The 19,236-nt window shown below is 40.1% G+C and overlaps 1 protein-coding gene across 2 annotated transcripts in view; it reads left to right on the plus strand.

Annotated features, from left to right (window-relative positions):
• Positions 1 to 19,006, plus strand: part of ARFGEF1 (ADP ribosylation factor guanine nucleotide exchange factor 1) — a 144,574-nt gene extending 125,568 nt beyond the window's left edge. Inside the window, exons 31-39 of one of the 2 annotated variants that reach the window (XM_036886251.2) lie at positions 372 to 507; positions 590 to 728; positions 2,380 to 2,452; positions 7,712 to 7,844; positions 11,937 to 12,076; positions 13,539 to 13,707; positions 14,890 to 15,028; positions 15,961 to 16,078; positions 17,570 to 19,006. In XM_036886251.2, the coding sequence (XP_036742146.1) occupies positions 372 to 507; positions 590 to 728; positions 2,380 to 2,452; positions 7,712 to 7,844; positions 11,937 to 12,076; positions 13,539 to 13,707; positions 14,890 to 15,028; positions 15,961 to 16,078; positions 17,570 to 17,734 (1,212 nt within the window). In that variant the 3' untranslated portion in view covers positions 17,735 to 19,006. Of the gene's footprint in view, positions 1 to 371; positions 508 to 589; positions 729 to 2,379; positions 2,453 to 7,711; positions 7,845 to 11,936; positions 12,077 to 13,538; positions 13,708 to 14,889; positions 15,029 to 15,960; positions 16,079 to 17,569 lie in introns of those variants that run through there. The other variant, XM_036886252.2, reaches the window with a different exon arrangement.
• Positions 19,007 to 19,236: the final 230 nt, after the last annotated feature.

Here is a 19,236-nt window from a genome sequence, read left to right on the forward strand (position 1 = left end):
TGGATAAATTCTTAACCATTTACTTCCTTCTCTTTCATGTCTGTCGTTCTCTGAAACAGGCCAACTGTTGTTACTCATGCATATTTTTAGAAAAGTCACAACCCTAACAGCAAGACAATAGCAGTGATAGTTATTTATAATCAAAATAGGCAGTGCAGAAAATAGTTGAATTATTTTATACATAGGTGGTTGTGGGATAATAGAGAAAAGTAGATATCAAATATTAAGTTGAGGTGAATGTAATATTCTAGAGAGAAGTAAGTGCTTTGAAAGGAACACAGGCTTAGATTTTAAATATGCAAGCATATTTCTTTTTTAATTTTAGTAGTTGATGAATATTCAACCTTAATTTAATGATTCTTTTCCCCTAGAAAGCTGAATGGATGACAACAACTTGTAATCATGCACTATATGCAATCTGTGATGTATTTACCCAGTATTTAGAAGTACTCAGTGATGTACTTCTGGATGATATTTTTGCCCAACTATACTGGTGTGTACAGCAAGGTAGGTCTATACCAGATAAGTGACAGCAAGTGTTAAATGTAGCTCTTATAATATATAAATGAATTGCTCTTTTCTTTTCTAGACAATGAGCAGTTAGCACGATCTGGTACAAACTGCCTAGAGAATGTTGTTATTCTGAATGGTGAAAAATTTACCCTAGAAATCTGGGATAAAACTTGCAACTGCACCCTGGATATCTTCAAAACCACAATCCCACATGCGTAAGATGATTTTATACAACTTTATATCTGTTTATTGAATGATGGACATAAAAGTTTTGGTAGTAACTGGTGTTTTCTCATAACAGAGATAAATCCTTTAAAAATTATCTCAATGTTCCATGAGATGTTTATTACAAATCAGACTCCTATAAACTGTAACGAAGACATAAATTCTTTATAAACCAAAACGTTCAGTCTGATCATCCAAATTAGGGTCATAATGAAGTAATTCTGTTTTTAAAATGTTTTATTTTACCATATTAAACAAAGCAGTGGTTTTGAACTGAAAAAAAAAATCTCAACATGTATTTCAGTTACTGTAGATTTAATAATTTAAGAAAAATGTATTCATAAATATTGTATTTTACAGTTAATTGTCATCTTTTTCTAAGGGATAAATTTTCAGTTGGATTGTAGTGAAGGAGTTTTTACCAGTGGGGAAACTAAGACCTGGTCTCACTAAATGACTAATAAGAAGACTGGAACTTTCCAACTCAACCTTGGGAGCTTTCTGACTTGCACAGTTATACCTTAGATCAACAATTTTTAAATCTACTTAATAAAATGTTTTAAATCTTATGTAGCATTTCTTACTAAATAGGCACATGTATGCACTAGCACTATATGTGAAAACTATCAGTTAAGTATAAACTTGGACTAGAAAGGAGTTAAATATGTTTGCACAGGTATGATCCCTTTGTAAATATCCTATTTAATTGGAAATAGCAAGTCAGACAAAAGGAACACATCAATAGGAAAACAGTCTATATGTAGGATTACACTAAAAAGACACACAGTAATCCCCTTGGCTTATTTATAATTATTGGGCAGTTTTTATTTTTTGGTGCACATTTTGTTGGAGCAGTACAACTGACAAATGACTCTTATTTTTATGTCTAAGGTAGTATGAATTCTTGCCTAGCTATTGTCCCTATGATGTCTTTACAAAACAGTTGGGCTTAACCTTTTTTTTTTAAGATCTACTTCTATTTTAATTTACTGAATTACACACTAGGATAAGATGTTTGATCTCAAAGATATGTAATGAGCATCTCTTAATAGAAAATATCTGTACCAGAGTTCTTTCCAAACTAAAATGAAATGATACATTTACCATGATTCCACCCTGTTTGCCAGGAGCTCCTGCTTCTCAGAAGCAAGAACTTGGGCCTTAATCTTCATTGTTTCCCAAGCACCTAATCCAGGAGTGACAAGGCAGTTTCCTCTTTGGGGCCAAATTTCATTTTGCTCATTTTTATACATTTAAAAAAAATTGAATCAAAAGAGTTCTGTGAAACGGCAAACTTTTTTTTGATTTCACTTTAGAAAATATTTAATGACTTAGGAAAAATATTTAATACTCAAGAAAAGGGAGTTTAAACTTTTTTTAATAACTTTTCAGAAGTGTTTTTACTGTAAAGCTGATTACCAGAGCACCCTTTTAACTATGTTAAATGCTAGCTGTTTTCTAGAAGTACATACCTTCAAACTTTTTACTACATTTTTTTTTTTGCGAATTGCTCTTAGCATTAGTCAAAGAAGGGATATGTTGCTTTCAGTATACTCTTGTGACATTTTTGTGCCTGTTTCAAAACATGTTGGTTGTGGTGTTTCACACTGTCAGTGATTGGTGTGATCTGATACTTTAAAGGCTCTTGACCTGGCGACCCACTTCTGGAGAAACTGCTCTCCCCCCACCATCTCCTGTGAGTGAAAAACAGTTGGTAAGTTTTAATAAAGCATATTTTAAATTACTATTTATGACAGTTTTACTATGGGCCAAATTCTTTTATAGGAGCCTAGCTTTTTTTTTTCTTTTGACGTGTTATTTTTTTTTTTAATTGATTTATTTTGTTATCATTAATCTACAATTACATGAAGAACATTATGTTTACTAGACTCCCCCCTTCACCAAATCCCCCCCACAAACCCCATTACAGTCACTGTCCATCAGTGTAGTAAGATGCTGTAGAGTCACTACTTGTCTTCTCTGTGTTGCACAGCCCTCCCCATGCCCTCCCCACATTATACATGCTAATCATAAGGCCCCCTTTCTTTTTCTATGCCCTTATCCCTCCCTTCCCTCCCTTTCTCCCCAGTCCCTTTCCCTTTGGTAACTGTTAGTCCATTCTTGGGTTCTGTGATTCTGCTGCTGTTTTGTTCCTTCAGTCTTTCTTTGTTCCTATAGTCTTTGGGTTTGAGGTGAGTCTCTTGTAAGCAGCATAGAGATGGGTCTTGCTTTTTTATCCATTCTATTATTCTGTGTCTTTTGATTGGTGCATTCAGTCCATTTACATTTAGGGTGATTATTGAAAGATATGTACTTATTCCCATTGCAGGCTTTAGATTTGTGGTTGCCAAAGGTTCAAGGTTAGCTTCTTTAGTATCTTACTGTCTAACTTTACTCACTTATTGAGCTATTTTAAACACTGTCTGGTCATTCTTTATTTTTCTCTCTTCTTACTCCTCCTCCTCCGTTCTTTATATGTTGGTTGTTTTATTCTGTGCTCTTTTGTGCTTCTTTAACTGCTTTTGTGGGTAGTTGATTTTATTTTTTGCCTTTAGTTAGTATTTGGTTGGTCTGCTTTCTTTGCTGTGATTTTGTTTTCTCTGGTGACATCTGTTTAGTCTTAGGAGTGCTCCCATCTAGAGCAGTCCCTCTAAAATACCCTGTAGAGGTGGTTTGTGGGAAGCAAATTCCCTCAACTTTTGCTTGTCTGGGAATTGTTTAATCCCTCCTTCATATTTAAATGATAGTCATGCTGGATACAGTATTCTTGGTTCAAGGCCCTTCTCTTTCATTGCATTAAATATATCATCCCATTCTCTTCTGGGCTATAAGGTTTCTGTTGAGAAGTCTGATGATAGCCTGATGGGTTTTCCTTTGTAGGTGACCCTTTCCCTCTCTCTAGCTGCCTTTAAAACTCGGTCCTTGTCCTTGATCTTTGCCATTTTAATTATTATGTGTCTTGGTGTTGTCCTCCTTGGGCCCTTTCTGTTGGGAGTTCTGTACACTTCCATGGTCTGATTGATTATTTCCTCCCCCAGTTTGGGGAAGTTTTCAGCAATTATTTCTTCAAATACTCTTTCTATTCCTTTTTCTCTCTTTTCTTCTTCTGGTACCCCTATAATGCAGATATTGATCCTTTTGGATTGGTCACACAGTTCTCTTAATATTGTTTCATTCCTGGAAATCCTTTTATCTCTCTCTATGTCAGCTTCTATGCATTCCTGTTCTCTGGTTTCTATTCCATCAATGGCCTCTTGCGTCCTATTCATTCTGCTTATAAATCCTTCCAGAGATTGTTTCATTTCTATAATCTCCCTCCAGACATCTGTAATCTCCCTCCGGACTTCATCCCTTAGCTCTTGCATATTTCTCTGCAGCTCCATCAGCATGGTTATGAGCTTTATTTTTAATTCTTTTTCAGGAAGACTGGTTAAGTCTATCTCCTTCTCAGGGTTTGCCTCTGTGATCTTGGTCTGTATCAATTTCTTCTGCCTTTTCATGGCGATAGATATATTTATGGGGAGCTGGCGTGTGTGTTGGGTAAGAGAAAGTCCCTTCTTGCCAGTTTATGGCCTTCCTCTCCTGGGAGAACAGCGGCCTCTAGCGGCTTGTGCTGGGCAGCTGCGTGCAGACGGGGCTTCTGATCTTGCCCGGCCACTATGGAATTTATTTAGCTCTGCAGTTGCTGTGGGCGTGGCCTGCCTCAGGCTCCTGCTCCAATATGGAGGAGCCGTGTCAGTGGGGGAACAGGCGGGAGGCTGTTTAGTGCGGTGAAGGGCCTCTGAACTGTGCTGCGGGGGTTCGGGCGCCCAGGGATTCGCAGCTGCTGGCTAAGTGTCCCAGGGCACTTCCATCCAGCTGTGAGGTCCCTGTCCCTTTAAGACTTACAAAAAGCACTCGCTTTTCTTTGTCTCCAGGGCGCCGGCTGTGGGGACCCACTCACAGGTCTTACTGTCCTGTTTCCCTAGTATCCAGCACCCCACGCATGCACTGTGTCTGCGCTCTGGTGCAGATGGCTGGGGCTGGGTGTTCAGCAGTCCTGGGCTCCCTCTCCCTCCCTGCTCCGACTCCTCTCCTCCCGCCGGGAGCTGGGGTGAGGGGTGCTAGGGTCCCACGGGGCCGCGGCTTGTATTTTACCCCCTTCGTGAGGCGCTGGGTTGTCGCAGGTGTGGATGTAGCCTGGCTGTTGTCCTGTGTCTTCTGGTCTCTCTTTTAGGATTAGTTGTATTTGTTGTATTTTCAAAAATATATATGGTTTTGGGAGATTTCCGCTGCTCTACTCACGCCGCCATCTTGGTTCTCCTCAGGAGCCTAGCTTTTTAAAAAGATTTAAATGTACTGTCCAGAATCCTCATGTTAAATTTCATGATGATAAATTTCCCAGGTGGCTAAATTTGTCTCTGATAAGTGTCATGAAAGGAGGTTTTTAAAATTATTTTATAGTATAGATGGTCTGAGACAGAGTAAGGTGGTAGGTGTCGAGAGTTTTAAGAGGTAGGTACCAGATTATGTAAGAATTTCCATGGCAAGCTGAAGGTGTGCTTAGATACCATTTTATTTTACTTAAACTTTTAATTTTGACTTGATTTGTATTTGTATCTGTCAGTACATAGATATAGATGTGTGTGTGTGTGAGTATGCTGTACATATATTTCTCTACCTACATAGATATACCCTCCTCCACCCCCAAGAAATTGGCTATGCAGTTGTATGGGTTAGTAAGTTTGAAATCTGTAGTGCTGCTGGCAGCTGGAAGCTTTTGGGCAGAGGCTGAGCTACAGTCAGTCTACATGTAAAACTTCTTCAGGGAAACCCTGTTTTGCTCTTAAGGCATGATTGGTTGAGCTCATATTACTAAGCATAGTTTCCTTTACTTAGAGTTGACTGGCTGTAGATGTTCCCCACATGTACAAAAATACCTTCACAACAGTGTGTGCATTAGTGTGTAGTTGAAAAATGCTTCACTAGCCAAGCTGACAAACCGAACCATGACACCACATTTCCCCAGATGTCACCATTTTACTACATTTGCTTTATCCTTTCCTTCTTCCGTCCCCCCTTTTTCTCTCACCTACTCCTCAACATGCAAATTTTTCTGAATTCTTTTAAAGTAATTTTGAAAATAAGATACCTTTTATCTGTAATATTTCCTTTAAAAACAAAAATCTTACATTAACAACCTAACAAAATCAGAAAATTACCTTTGGAATGGTAATATTAACTAATTTGGTCTTATTCAAATTTCTGCTGTTCTCCCACTTAGTAAATATTCTTGAATTTTAAATCCAGGAAGCAAGATGGAGCAAATTAGTGCCCACTGATCTGATACATCCCTCCCTCACAGCTTTTAAATTTCTTAACTATTGCCAATGGCTAAAACTCAGATTTCATAGAAAAGTACCACTCTGAATTTCTTGAGAGATCTGTGACCTCTGCATACTGGGCACACATTGCTGCATGACCCTGAACTGCAGGAGCTGTCTGTTCATCACAGACTCCACCACTTAGAACATCCTGTTTCGAGCACAGAATGAGTTTCTCTCATTTTTGTTTTTCTTAAATTTGGCCCACTCTCTGCGTGCCTCGTGGGCTTCTATTTGTGCTGCCTCTGCTGTGTACTGTGGTAGTTTGCAGTGCTGGTCTTGATACCAGACCCAAAATCAAATCCTGGCTCTGTATCAGTGAGCGTCACTTACCTCATGTTAAAATGAGTCTTGCGATGAAAATGAGATTGGAGAATGCATGCAAAGGTGTTGGAACAGCACACGCCAGCGTGAGCAGTGTGCCTGGGCCTGCTGCAGGGCTCAGTGGGACGCACCCAGTGGAGCCACTGGAGGATGGCTCTCAGCCTCTTCCATTTGTAAATGTTTAACATTATAAATTGTTGCTATATGCATTGTTACATTTAAGGTTTTACTTCAAAATGTATTTTACACCATCATGGGCAAATAAATTACCCAAGTACTCTATTGTATCTATATAATTATTATTAAGAGTAATCATAGTAACAGTAATAGAATTTTTGATTCATGTAGTGTGCTTCACTTAAACAGTATTTTCATGTGTGATTCTTCCAATAATATTTTGAACCATGTTTAACACATATTATCCCTGTTTTATACAGAAAGGAAAACAAAGAATATAAGCTGAAATTTTAAGTCTAAGTTAAAATATTACTCTGATTAGCACTGCTTTCTGGGAATGCAGGCCCCGGGTGAGGTTGCCTCTGCATAGGGCTGTTACATCAGAACTCTCAGGTCCTCAGTGTGCTGTACTGCTCTGACAAAATAAAGCTAGAATAGTAGTAATATCAGTGCCATATGTTGTTTGACCCTGTGCTAGTGCTTTGCATTTATTATCTAATCCTTTAACAACCTGCAAGGAAAGTGTCATCACTGTTTTCAGATCAGAAAACGTCAGCTCATGAGGATCCATTGTTTTCTCAAGTTTACACAATAATGTTGGAGCCAAGTTCTGGTGTAGCTCTGTTGGACTTGAACATACACCGTACCCCTTTTTGGTCACCCCACTGACCTTCCTGGTTGCTGGTTACTTGGGGACAGTACATCCTTCCCTAAATTCACCCCTACAAAGCTTCCCTGGGCTTAGCCTACACAAAGATTTCAGAAGTCTCCCCATCTCTGCCACATGTATGTTCTGCTGACATTTCATGACAATTCATGGGTATTGCAGGTTTTTCACATAATGAAGCTGAGCATTTTTATCTGTTGCTCTTGAGTGGTATCAGGCTCAAGTCCAGTGAGGGTCAGAAAAGAAGTTTCTCTCTTGAAGACTATCAGCTTTATCCATGTCTATGTAATGTTAAATAATGTTCTCATTGTATCTATAATTGCAATGTGTAGCATATCATTTCCTAGGGATATAATGTAATATTTTTTTTTAAATAACATTAAAAAAGTTTTCAACTTTAACCTTACTCATTGTGCTTATAACGAATTTTTTGTTTTACTAGGATACAGTTTCACAGAAGTCTGTAGATATCCATGATTTCCTTCAGCCAAGATCTGCAGATAGTAGACAGCAAGCACCATTAGTTTCTGTCTCTACTGTGAATGAAGAAGTCAGTAAAATTAAACCTGCAGCAAGTGAGTTATTTCTTTTAATAAGAGTAAATAGTGTATTTTGTTTCAGGTAGGAAATGTATGAAACTTTTGCTTTTACTTTTATTATTAACAAATGTATACTATAATTGATCATGTGGTGTCGTTGCTACTGTGCTTGCTCCAACTTGGACATCCCCTGATAGATGACTCTGTCTTGCAGATGGTCAAGAACTCTGCTTACACCTGCTAGATCAGCTTTTTCCACAATGCTTTCAGCTAATGTTTGTGTCAAACACATGAGTCTCCTCTCTCCATCCCCTTCTGCCTGGGAAGATGCAACTGGGGGGCCTTAATGGTCCTTCCTTTCCCTCCTGGCAGAGACAGTGTGGGGCCAGTGCTTTCTAAGCAGGAGTTCTGAGCTTTCTAAGGAACACACCTCCTCTAACCTGTGGCACCCCACACCTAGGTCTCTCGCTACCCCCCTCACTTCTTTAGTTCTTTTCACAAAGAGGGTGATCCCTTCTGTGTTTTACTAAGTTGGTCCAATTTTGTTTACTGAAGGAAAATTATAACCCTGAGGAATGATTCCCTCCCCTGCAGAAGAAAATAGGACAGCTTTAATGGCTTTTTAAAGTGAGGTGAAATTCACATAAGAAACATGTTTTTGACGTGAACAGTTCAGTAGCATTTAGTACATTCACAATTTTTACAACCACAGCCTGTATCCAGTTCCAAAACATTTCTATCATCCCAAAAGAATATCCCATAATCATTATGCTGTTCTCTGTCTTCTCCTTCCCCAGCCCCTAGCAGTCACTCATCTGCCTTCTGTATCTATAGATTTGCTATTCTGCACATTTCATATAAACAGAATCATATAATAGGTGACTTTTTATGTCTAGTTTTTATTTAAAGAGCATGATGTTTTCAAGTTTCATCCACACTGTAAAATGAATCAGTAATTCATTCCTTTTCATAACTGTCATTTGTCATACATCTGTTAATGAACATTTGGGTTTGTTCCAGCTTTTGGTTATCATGAGTAATGCTGCTCTGGATGTCCATGTACAATTATTATTGGAGTACCTGTTTTTAATTCTTTGGGGTATATGCCCAGAAGTGTAATTACTAGGTCACATAATAATTCTGTGTTTAACTTTTCTGAGGAAGCACCAAAATGTGTTCCACAGTGTCTGTACCATTTTATATTCCCACCAGCAATTCCAATTTTTCCACATCCTCACCAGCACTTTTTTTTTTTTGATGAGCCATCCTAGTGGGTGTGAAGTAGCTCATTTTGGATTTGATTTGCATTTCTCTAAAGATTAGTGATGTTGAACATCTTTTCATGTGCCTATTGGCCATTTGTATATCTTTGGAAAAACATCTGTTCATGTCCTTTGCCCATTTTTACTTGGGTTGTTTGTCTTTTTGTTGTTGAATTTTAAGAGTTTGTTACACACTCTGGATACTATGTTTATATCACATGATTTGTACATACTTATTTTCTCCCATTTTGTAGGTTATCTTTCATGTCTCTGATAATGTCCTTTGATACAGTTTTTAATTTTGATGAAGTCCAATTTTCTATTTTTATTTTTGTTGCTCATGCTTTTAGTGTCATAGCTAAGATTCCATTGCCAGATCATGAAGATTTCCCCCAGTGTTTTCTTCTAAGAGTTTTATACTGTTAGCTCTTCTATTTAATCATTGATCCATTTTGAGTTTTTGTCAAGAGAAAATTTTAGTAACCCTAGTTGCTTAACACTTGTTGAGAGAAGACAGATCCTACTCAAAAGGAGCATCTAGCTCTAGTCATTATCTTGCTAACTTCTTAAAAGGGAGATAGGTGGTGGTGGTGAGTGGCCCATTTTCATTTTTATTCCTACTCTCTGGAGAACCACATGACTCATGCAGGAATCCGTAACAGCTTCACTGTGCTGGAAAATGCTAGCAGAACAGAATAGTGAGTGGCTTTTCTCTCTCTCATCCCCAAGACTGAACCTAAATAAATATACTTAGCTTTGTAAAGGAAGGACTTGGTCATCACACATGAGAAAGTTTTCACTTGGCTAATCTGGGAGTATACCTTTAACGCCCAAAGAGTGCTGGTCCCCTGCCACCTGAAGCTGAGGGCCCAGGCTTCTTTTCCTTTGCTCTCATTTCCCTTGAAGTTCTTTAGGAAAAATTCACCATGGGATTGTTGACTCAGAATAGATGGGAGTTGGAGGAAGAACAGGTGACCACCATGTTCCCGTGAGCCCTTTCAGCTTAGTGACAGGTGTGGCTCCTCTGTTCCACAAGGCCATCTGCTACCCAACTCTCCTCCTCAAGAGGAGAGGACCACAGCACAGATCTGAGTACTTCACTCTCCAAAGGGCAGCTGTCTCATTCTCTCTATACACTTTCAGAAAACACCACTGCCTCATCCTGATTCAGTCCCCACTGTCCCACATAGTCAGGCTTTGCTTAACATTGCTCCCCATCCTTTGATGACCAGGTGAAATAGTCGGCTAATATAACCCTGGCAGTGTCAGCCCTTGTTGTGAGTAAAATTTGTCCAAGTAGGTGTCTACATACATGCTGTTGGTCCTTGGTAGTGAGATGGAAGTTAGGACCCTCACCTTCCAGTCCTGAAGGGACACAGAAAGCAGAGAGAATCCAGCTACCCTACTTCATCTGCTAAATCTTCAGTTTGCCCTGAAGAAAGCGCTAATCCCTGTGAGCAGCTGATGCTGGAGCTATGAGAACGCATCTTTTCGACGCCAGCCTGCCCCCAGGTACCCACTGGAGCCCCAGGGTGCTGCCAGGAGCCTCTTGCTCCAGGGGCCGAGAATGTTGTTATGACTTCAGTGAGGGAGGTGGTGAATGACTGGACGTCAGCTCTGCCTATGGTAAAGGACTAGGAAAAAAAACACGTTAAGGGAAAGAGAAAACCATGGGACTTGTGGGCTTACTTTCTTTTGTTTTTAGACTTGAGATCTAGTATTAAGAACTAAGTGTTAAAACAAGAGCATTCTGAAGACTGGAAAGGAGCCTTTATTAATGACCAAAGTAAGGATAAATTAAAGGAAGTTACTCTGCTACCCCCCACAATCCCCCAAAACATGAATTAATTGCACAAATTGGTGCCAGAAAAAGGAATTTGTAATAAAAGCAAAAGGAAAAAGAGACTGAAGGATCCTAAGTGATCCATTGCTGGAGATGTTGCCAAAGACTGTTTAACAGGCAGATCCTGGGCAGCGTCCGCCTCCTGGAGAGCTCACTGGAGAAGCTGCCCTGAGGCCCAGGGTCAGGGTGGCCACGAGTCAGTGCTGCCAAGCTAATGCAGCATCTCAGGAGTTACTCATCTTCCCTAACCTTACACTTCTGCATCTGCCAGAGTGGAATGGTCAGTGAAATGAAAGATTCTTTCATGAATATGTCCTTATATGCTTATGGATTGTCAGAACCATCCTCTTGGGCAAATTTGTATAGGCAAGAAGAGTATAGCTACCCTTCTGTTCACCTGGGCAACGTGGAGAGTGCTGGATTATTTGCAGTTCAGTTACTTTTATAGTAATTCCCTCAGCAGTGCTTTGTATAGACTTCTTTGCTTATGGGTCCATTTGAAAATAATGAGGTCATCTAGCTACAACTGCTAACGTGGATCTAAATAAAACACATGCTGTGGCTAACCCACACATGCCCCATTCGTCAGGATTCTTGGCTGTCTGTCACTTCCTGTCTCATGGATCTAGTTTGTGTTGATTTCTTTTGGTTTAGGTTTTCATATTACCTCTACCCAAAGGTCAAACTTGGCCTTACAGCAATGCTATTAAAGTTTTAGCTTTTAATCCACTTGTTAGATAGTTTATTAAAAACCTAACTCTAACAAAAATTTGTATTGGAATCTTGAACATATTCACTGTTCTATGTCTTTTGGAATATTTGTTTATTTTAAAATTTTTCTAAGGTTTTCTAAATATTGATTAAACAGTAGGTTTGTGTACAAAAGCAGTATGTCTTTCTCAGTGTGATATGTGCAAGTTACCTCCATACATATTGTTTCCTTAGCATTATAATGTCATAGAAATTATAAAGGATTCAAAATAATTTCTGTTTGCATGTGCATTGGGGTGGGTTTCCTCACAGAATTTCCAGAACAAAAATTGTTTGCCGCCCTGTTGATTAAATGTGTTGTGCAGCTGGAACTCATCCAGACTATCGACAACATTGTGTTCTTCCCAGCCACAAGTAAGAAGGAAGATGCGGAAAACTTAGCTGCTGCGCAGGTAAGGAGAGGTGGAAAGAGCTGCTCTTTTGTTGGGTAGGAAGCTAGCAAGGTAATAGTCTGAGCTTCATGGCAGAGGTCAAGCTAGATTTAGTTTGGGGGGGTCTTCATTACACTGATGTTATTTTAAACCATGAGGTTGGACAGCAGCACTGAGCTAGTGAGTGGGCAGAGCCAAGAGGAGGGTCAGGGACAAGCTGGGGGCCTCCATGGTTTAGAGCCCCAGTGATGGGACCACTGGTAAGGAGCCTGTGCAAACAAGTGTCCGTGAGGCATGGGAGACCTAGGGGCAGCGCCATCCTGGAAGTTAAAGGAAATGTTTGAAGAAGGGAGTGATCAACTCTGTCAAATGCCGTAGGTCAAGTAATATTCCGAGGATTGCACTCTAGCACTTTAGTACCTAGATACTGTGGTTAATTGTAAGGTTGAGAACAAAAGCATTACTGCTATGGGTACAGGGAACTTACAGACAGCAATTATAAGTCTGTCAAGGAGTTTTGCTGTAAAGGGGTACAGAGAATTGAGGTAATAGGTGGTGGGGAAGACGATGGGGTCAAGAGAAGGGTGTGCTTTGTTTTAATGGTGGCTTTGCAGCATGTTCCCTGATGAGAGTTCTCCAGGACAGAAAGAAGAAAACTGAATGCAGGAGAGGGAGGGACAGCAGCCAGAGCAGTCTTCCTGAGTGGAGTGGCACCTACCACGTAGCTCTCAGGGACTGTCGTGAATGGGAGGGTAGATAGGCGGTTCATGCAGGACAAATACGTGGGTAATATATGCAGAGAGGTTTGCTCCGTTGCCGGGGGCATTTGTAGGAGATCCCTTCTGCTAGCTCTGGTTTCTCATTGGGAGGGAGGAAAACTCATCCACATAGTAGTGAATCCAGGAAGGAAGTATTAGATACTTGAGGAAAGAAGTGAAAACATTAGCTAGTCAGCCTGGAAAGTGGACTGGAAGAGTGTAGGAGGATTGCTGGGCTACAGCACACAGAGCCCACAGGGCCTGTTTTTCTCCAGGTTGCTTATGGGGTGGGTGCAAATGTGGAGCAGGCAGTTCTGCCAGCCAGTTACTAATATGAGGAGGTAAGGGTTATACAAGAGAGTAATGATAACCACAGGCCAGGGATGCTAAACTGATTAAGAAGCAAAGGATGGAGGCCCAGGGGAGCGAGGGATGGTGAAGTGGGGAAAAAGGCTGTAGGCTCTGGTAGGGTGCAGAGCTCCTGGACTCAGTAGTTAGGAGGGAACTGCAAAGATAAGAGGTGGTGCTTGGTAACTAGGATGCATGGAATAAAAATTCTGGAAATTTCATTTAAAAAGATGGGCCTTTCCAATTTTCTGTTGAGATAGAACAGCTTAAGTTCCGTGGCTTGCTTATAAAACTGGTCTTTAGGGAGCATGAGTTACAGATTTACCAAAATCTGTGAGTGTGTATGTGAGAGATGTGGTGGTTTGTTTTTCCAAAAGAGAGATGCCGTGGACTTTGATGTTCGAGTTGATACTCAAGACCAAGGAATGTACCGCTTTTTAACATCACAACAACTTTTTAAGCTACTGGACTGCTTATTAGAGTCCCATAGATTTGCAAAAGCATTTAATTCCAACAATGAACAGAGAACTGCTCTATGGAAAGCAGGTAAGCTGTGCATGTCTCCCATTTCAGTATCCCCTGAGAAAGGACATCTCACAGATAACCTGCTGTTACCAGAATGCATGGATTGTATACATCAGGCCTATGCATTGCATTTTAATCTACCAACCACGTCTTGCCCGGTGTGTCCTAAGCCAAACACCTGCCTGCGTAGGTTTGTTTCCCGCTTGTTTAATCAACCTGTTATTTGACTGATTTGACCAATCATCTTTTCCTCTTGTTTACCCAGCCTGGGCTTTCCTTTGATACTGTCAGCATGCTCAAAGCTGCCCTTTTCTAAGAAAAAGTGTGAAGGTCCCAAATATAGAGTCTGGCATGTATTCAGATGACTTCTCTGTGTTTACCTCAGAATGGAATTGAACATTTTAGTACGGAGGTATATTTGTTTTTGAATGAGTTGGAAAATTGAAATTAAAAACACATTTTATAATAAATTAAAAATACTAGCATAAATAATTAAGGAATACTTAGGCACCTGATAGGTGCAAAATAGTGCTGGACGAAGCAGCAGAATATGGCAGAAAAAAAGAAAGGGAGCTGATGTTTATTGAACATCTAACATTATGTCAAATAGAGTGGTGTGTGCCTTATATTTGCACATTTTATTTAGTGCATAATGTTTAACTCTTAATTAAGCCCATGGCTTTGTTCATCCTCTTCTCTTTAAAACTAACTTCTGGAAAGGGTACTCTGCTTGTTTTCTTCCCCTTAACTCAACCCAAGTTTCTCGGCATTATTCTCTTAGACGGTTCCTGCCGGCTCCGTCAGGCCCTCACCGCTGAGCACTCTGGCTCGGGCTGTACAGAGCTTTCAAGTGCGGTTCCATTTGAAGAGTTCACTTTACCAGGCCCAAAGTTGTTTTGGATCTCTTACCCCCAGCTAGAAAGGGTCACAAATTTTAAACAAAGAAGTTGCCTTCAGGTTGGGCCTCCAAGCCCAACTTGGCCTCCCTTGCACAGTCCTGAGGGGCCTTCTCTGTGCGCTCCTGCCCGCAGGCTGCCTGGACGGGGTGGAGGCCCAGGCTCAGGCCGCTGTTCTCGGGGCGGCTCTGCCTTGTAAGCAGCAGGTGCCACAGCTGGGAAGGCACACAAAATGTGCCTCCGAAGTGGTCGTTTTGCCTTTATGTCAGATGCTGCCTTAAATTAATTCCGGAAACCCTTTCTTCAGGCTTCAAAGGCAAATCCAAACCCAACCTTCTGAAGCAGGAGACAAGCAGCCTAGCCTGTGGGCTCCGAATTCTCTTCCGGATGTACATGGATGAGAGCCGAGTTAGTGCCTGGGAAGAAGTCCAGCAGAGGCTTTTAAAGTAAGACTGTGGGTTGAGTCTGCCTTTGGCCCACGTGGCCACATGGTACAGAGCAGGAAGGACTGCTGGGTCTGAGCCCTGGGCAGGGCCAGGGAGAGAAGGGGGGTCCTAAGGAGGAGATTATAAAAATTAATAGTCCTAGAGATAAACTTGTTTTGGCACAGTTGGTGACATAAGAACAAATCATGTCTATTATTGCTATAACAGAGTGGAGGAAAATGTTTTACCTCTTAAAACATAAAAACTTAATATTGTAGTTTTTAGGTTTTTCATACCACACGTGATTGCACCAGTTTACAAACCATTTTTGAGAGTGAAAACCTCCTGCCTGCATAATTTGAAAACATTTTCAGAATTTTTGTTGGTATTACTTTGTGTTCTAGTTTTAGTTTATGAGTTTTAAGATTCTGTCCTTTAAAATGTATCCTCTCACTGAGAGTGAAACATGCCATTCAGAAAGAATAGTCATCTGTGTGTTGTTTTTGTGTCTGCTTGGGGAAGAGATGTTCTCAGAGACCAAATAAATACATTTTAGAACTTTGAAGATGACAGCTAGTCTGTTTTCCCATTTTATTGATGAGACTATTAGAGTCTCGATCTTCACAAGTTAAGGCAGCCTCTCCCCAAGTTGCAGTCCATGTCTTTTGATGCCTAGCTGTGCTCCTGCACTGTGGCTTTGAATTCAGTGAAAAAAGAAAACAGAAAATGTAGGTTTCCTGAAGAGTTGCAGGGGCTTCTTTTAATATCATTATTCTTCCTGATTTGAGACGTATTTATGTTGACATTCTAGTTAATATAAACAGAATTTAGCAAGTTCCTGATAGTGAACATTTGCTAGCCTCTTTGTCTTAGTTGGCAAAGGTTTCTCAGTAAATGCCTTACCAGCAGGTATATAAGCACATGTGAAAATGGGTGAATCTTTTCTGTTACAGTGTCTGCAGTGAAGCTCTAAGTTACTTCCTTACTCTAACATCGGAAAGTCATCGGGAAGCCTGGACTAACTTACTGCTTTTGTTTCTGACTAAAGTTCTAAAGATAAGTGATAATAGGGTAAGTAAGAGACATCGTATCCAGCCCAGCATTTCTAGCCTGACCAGCAGCTCCCCCAGAGGGAGGCGGGGGTGCCCAGTTGGAGACCCATTGCCCAGGAGCTTTCTGAGGTTGGCCAAGCAAAGCCCAGGCCCCTCTGCTGCTTTGTGCTGGACCAGGTGGCCTGTTCCTCATTGGCCCTCAGTTGTCTTCCTCCTTACCCTGCTTTGTTCTCTGGTCAGTGACTCCGTAGGGAAGGAACCAGAATTCTTTAGGACACCTTGACAAGCTACAGGATTCCTCCACACACTGCAGTGCCCATTCTGGCCCCTGAAGTGTCTCCTTACACCCCATTTTGAAAACTGCTGTCCTGCCCACACTCCTTCCATCTGCTCCCTATCTGAGGCTGCCTCTGAGGCCCTAGGCCAGTGATCTTGGCTTCAGGCATTCCTTAGGCGTGTTTATTAGTTTGATGTGACACACATTGCCTAGTGAACTCATTTAAGGATTTTAAGCCAAAAATGAAATACAAATATATAGCTGTAAGTATAAATGCATATTTATGGTTTCCAAACATAGATATTTCACCCTTTAAAAACTATAGCAACTTACAGCTCACATAAATGAAAACAGGTTGCTATGATCCTTGAATGGGTTTAAAAATGCCTCGTCAGGTGGCCTGACATTTGCTACTTTGGGCCCTGGTGATGTATGGGACCCTGTGCAGTCCAAGTGATGCCACTCAGTGTCGTACAGGTGTTCATCTCAAGTCATATGCTCTGGGTGCACATGCACTGCCATCTAGTTCCCCGGGCTGGGTAAAGCTGGGAGAACTGAATTCAGGCACAGCAGCCATGTGGCCAGGAAGGACTCCACACCCCAATCTGTCTTACTGCCCAGCTTGCTTTCTTGCCACAGTGTCACACTGCTTCCTTGCACCTTGTAGAGGGTGCATAGAGAAGAAAAAGGGAAAAAATAGGCAACTAGTTTCAGAGATTAAGGAACTACAGCAAAGATATAAAGTATATTAATTGAACTATAAATATGGAATTACAGTCTTTGCCTAGAGATTGCATATTTTATACTGCAGTGTTAGGTAGAATTTTCCCTGAAATTTCAAGTTTTACTTAATGAATAAAAGATACAGTTTCAATAATCCAGAGCTTAGAAAAACTCAGCTGTGGTTCCTACTTGGCTTACTTTTGCTCATTACTTATTACCCTGGAAAAACAATGATACATACCAAAAGTTCATTGTAAGTTTATCAAGGAAATGTAATGGAAGATGTTTTTCAAAGTAAGGATAGATATGAGTATTATTTGTACTAAGTCTTTTGAATATTTCTCACTCAATCTTTCAGTTCCATAATCAGTACACACACTGCTTTACACAGACATCTTTCCTGCTCCATTGATCATTGCATGTCCCAGAGTGGTTTGATTCTAAAGGCAGTTTGAGGTTCTGTGATTTGGAATGCAAGCACTAACAAGAGAAATTCATTTCCTCTTGCAGTTTAAAGCTCATGCATCATTCTACTACCCTCTCTTATGTGAAATTATGCAATTTGACTTGATTCCTGAACTTCGTGCTGTTCTTAGAAGATTTTTTCTGCGAATTGGAGTAGTTTTTGAGATATCACAACCATCAGAACAGGAACTTGGAATAAACAAGCAATGATGGGAATTTAATGTTTTCTGTTGGCATTTACAACCCTCAGCTCTTTAAAAGGACCCTGGAGCTAAGGTTTCCTACCTGAAAAGTGGTTTCTCTGAATTGCAGTGTGTAAAGGTTACTAATAAAGATGTTTAGAGCTGTAACTCAGAGTTGCAGTGCTCCAGACACTTCTAGTAATCTGGTGGATTCTGTTATGTGTGACAATGTTGAGCCAAAAGCCTGTTTCCACAGTGTCAGCTTATGCTCACTTGTCTGAGAGCCCCACATATTTTTGGCAGATGTGGAAGTGAAACTTACCCAAAGAACTATTAGATGTAAAGATTTGAACTTCTACAAGAAGTACAACTCAGGAGAGCTGTATTTTGAAGGATAAAATGTTTATAATTGGGGGTGGGTGGGGGTGGGGAGAAATTATTGTTCAAGGTAAAAGATATTTAGCAACTATGGTATTCTTATTCTGAAGATTTTTTGCACACTCAGGCAATCTGAGATACTGGTAATCATCCTGTGAAAAATGTACAGAGATGCAGGTCTGTAATATAAAAATCTTAAAAACATATAATTTTCCTGCATTTTATTTTATTTCATTATTTTCTTATTCATTTGCTAAATACCTATAATTGTCAAATGCACTAAACATTTGGGTTGAACTTTTTGTCTTTTTTATTTTGTGGGGATTTTGGTTTTGCCCTTTTTGCGGGGGGGGGTTGGAAATTTTGAGGGTTTAACAGGCCCAGAAACTGTTCTGGTTGACACTTGTCATGATCAACAACAAAAAAAGGTAGACAATATTCTCTAATGGCGTAACTACCTGTATGATACTTCTCTTAGGGCTTTTAAAGATAAGCCATTAAAATAGAGTGATCCTTCACGGACTGAAACTTGAATCACTGCAAAATGAATCAAGGTTGCTGTCACTTTTTCTTTTCTTTTGAGTGGCGGAGCTTGATGTAGATTTTACCCTATGTACAGAATTTAATGTTGAATATATTAAATCTGGCATGGTTTGGAGAAGTTAGATTTACTGGAATCGTATTCATACTGTGAATTGTGTTCTGATGGTTAAAAAAAATGACAAAGATTGTCAAGCATTCCGTATTAACAGTGGATGTAGAAAATTTTTTCAGATGGATAAGATGTATATGGTACAGATGTAAAGTTTTCTATGTAAAAAATTCTGTACAACTTTCTGTACAATATTGATTCTCATCTGCATATTCTAATCAGGTTATAGGTCAATAAAGTTTTTGGATTATTTCATCAGTGCAATCAAAACCTGTGTAATCTACAGCATTACCTGTGTAATGTTTGTTTCTTTTTTGTTTTTGTATTAATCCAAAATAAGGCTATACTGTTTCCTGAGAGAGCTAAAGTTTGTAGGAGTCATTCAAGTTGTGTGATACAATGGCATTAAAAAGGAAAATGGAACATACACTGAGATCATTTGAGGGTTGTGTTAAAAAATGGGAAGTGTTGAGTGTTTGCTCTCACACCTTACATATAAG

This window comes from Manis pentadactyla, chromosome 3 (genome assembly GCF_030020395.1).
Source record: "Manis pentadactyla isolate mManPen7 chromosome 3, mManPen7.hap1, whole genome shotgun sequence".
Taxonomy (NCBI): Eukaryota; Metazoa; Chordata; class Mammalia; order Pholidota; family Manidae; genus Manis; species Manis pentadactyla.